The 2,500-nt window shown below is 39.7% G+C and overlaps 1 protein-coding gene and 1 long non-coding RNA gene across 2 annotated transcripts in view; one reads left to right on the plus strand and one right to left on the minus strand.

Annotated features, from left to right (window-relative positions):
* Positions 1-240, minus strand: part of LOC143019737 (uncharacterized) — a 1,969-nt gene extending 1,729 nt beyond the window's left edge. Inside the window, exon 1 of the mRNA XM_076175705.1 lies at positions 136-240. Within this exon, the coding sequence (XP_076031820.1) occupies positions 136-240 (105 nt within the window). The remainder of the gene's footprint in view (positions 1-135) is intronic.
* LOC143019738 (uncharacterized) overlaps positions 1-2,500 on the plus strand; it is a 503,483-nt gene that overhangs the window by 479,711 nt on the left and 21,272 nt on the right. The gene's annotated exons all lie outside the window — the stretch shown is intronic.

A 2,500-nucleotide genomic window follows, 5' to 3' on the forward strand; every position in this document is an offset into this window, starting at 1 on the left:
TAGTGAACCAATATTTATGTTGAAATATTTAACAAAATTTTGAAGTTTTTATATTATATTCAAGCATTCTATCTATACCTGACATCACGTTGGAGGTTTAAGTAGAATATAGCAAGATTCAATTACGCAACATACCTGCTTTTTACAATATATGCAAAACAAAACTCCATCTTCTATTTCAAAGTCTTCATGCTCCTCAACAAACTTAAGAACGGTGTTGTTAGGTTTTTCCTTTGGCATTGTTGCACAGATCACATTGTAGTACTACTTAGTGTACCTACCAACACCTAAGCCGTAAAAGAAGTGACTAAGCTAATCTAACAATCGACATCCTGTTTCCTGTGTTTCAATAACAAACCATAAAAATTTAAAGACAATTTCATTGTTTTAAAATAACCTAAATTTGTACATGTAAATCATTTAGCCATGACTTAAAAATCCTACAGCATCCTGTTAGTTTTAAATATGTTCAAGTTTCAACAGTGTCCAACATGTGAATATTTATCAGGTGTCATATATGCACATGTGCATATTTTATGTCGTTTTAATGAATATATGCTTTTTTGTTGGTTAGCATATATGCACAGGTGCATATAATATGCTCTTGAAAAATATGCCGCATAAGTGCATATATGCAATATGGACAACGTCACATCCCTAGTGATTACCTACCCCAACAGTCCCCAAAGCGCATAACAGGACAAAAATGACGGCTTTGGCCTTCTGGCGCAGTCTCCGCACCTTTTGTATGTGTTCCCAGTATGTATATACACACCAGGACACATCAAGATCCGTATAGTTATACACACGAACATAAGATGGTACGAGCGTGCAAATGTCTCGTGGTTTGTGAGTTCAGGTCCCGATTGGCGTTGTGATTTCTGTCACGGGTTGTGAGTGGATAGCGTGAGAGGTGTATCCACGCGCTACAAACAAAGTAGTTTTGTTGTATTCATTATTCAGTATCAATGCAATAATGAGGTGGGTTTCCCTGTGAGCAAGGGCTATTTATTTACAACCGTGGCGATGCTAAATGATACTTCCAGGAATGGAATATAGCCCGTATTACATCAGCCTCTACACACACATTCCATAGTTTATGTCGATGTTAAATGAAAGTTTCAGGAATGGAATATAGCCCGTAGTATCATCAGCCTCTACGCACACATTCCATAGTTTATGAGAACAGAGTTACCCATACTGAAAATATATTTCCTAAAGTAATATAGACATCTCCTTAATGCTTGTAACGCAAGCCTTAGAAACTACCCCTTTTTAAGTCCTTGTTCAACATTCTACGCATTTAAAAATTAACCTTACTTAACGTAAGGTTAATTTTTAAACGCGTAAAATGTTCAACGAGGACTAGAATTTAACAGCTACGCACATGGCTCACAAAGGTGAACATAACTTTGCAATCACATACATGAGATCCTTGTTCAATATATTACGCATTTAAAAATTAACCTTACTTAACGTAAGGTTAATTTTTAAACGCGTAAAATGTTCAACGAGGACTAGAATTTAACAGCTACGCACATGGCTCACAAAGGTGAACATATCTTTCCAATCACATACATGCGATCCTACACGCCCTGTCGCTCTCGATCACAGGTTTGCAACCACACACGTTCCCTGTGGGCGCATGACCATAACAATTCAATATTTGATCTTTACATTAACGTGACGCCTTTCCTGTAGTAACCTTCACTATTTTATTCACTTTATAATGTCCGTGTGTGTGTGTGTGTGTGTGTGTGTGTGTGTGTGTGTGTGTGTGTGTGTGTGTGTGTGTGTGTGTGTGTGTGTGTGTCTCATCATGAACTTAAATCACGTACTGGACTCGTGATTGATAACTATTATCCACGCGGATGAGAGCTTAGAGCACACACACACACACACACACACACACACACACACACACACACACACACACACACACACACACACACACTCGTGGCTCAGTGGCAGAGTTCCCGGCTACCACTACGGCGGTCCAGATTCGAACCCCACCTAGGGCTGAAATGGTTTCAGTATCGCTGCGCTGCGGGTCGTTGCTCTAACTCGTGGGTGGGAAGTTGGGTGTGTGTGTGCGTGTAAGGTCACAGCATTACCCATAGATCGGTCATATATGAGCTCTGAGCTCTCTTCCGGGAGGGAAATAGCTGTCGACCACGAGTCCAACACGTGATCCAAGACCATGGTGAATCACACACATACACACACAAAACACCTTGCCCAACAGAGCGTAGTGCCGGCTTGCAGTGATATAATGCTCTTCTGTTCTGAATAGGAACCGAACTCAGACCGCTGAGTTAGAATGCGAGCGTAGTATCAGAACACCAGCAAGTTTGTGTCCTTGCGTGCGTGCATACATGTGTTTGTATTTGTGTGTTATTTTCTAATTGCATTTAAGCATTTGTAATATGCAGTAAAAAAGTTAGACTTTTGGAATTCAGTCTGTCATTATTGATCAAACTTTACTTTAAAGTCTACTTTA

This window comes from Oratosquilla oratoria, chromosome 38 (genome assembly GCF_046742065.1).
Source record: "Oratosquilla oratoria isolate Oo_2021 chromosome 38, ASM4674206v1, whole genome shotgun sequence".
NCBI lineage: Eukaryota > Metazoa > Arthropoda > Malacostraca > Stomatopoda > Squillidae > Oratosquilla > Oratosquilla oratoria.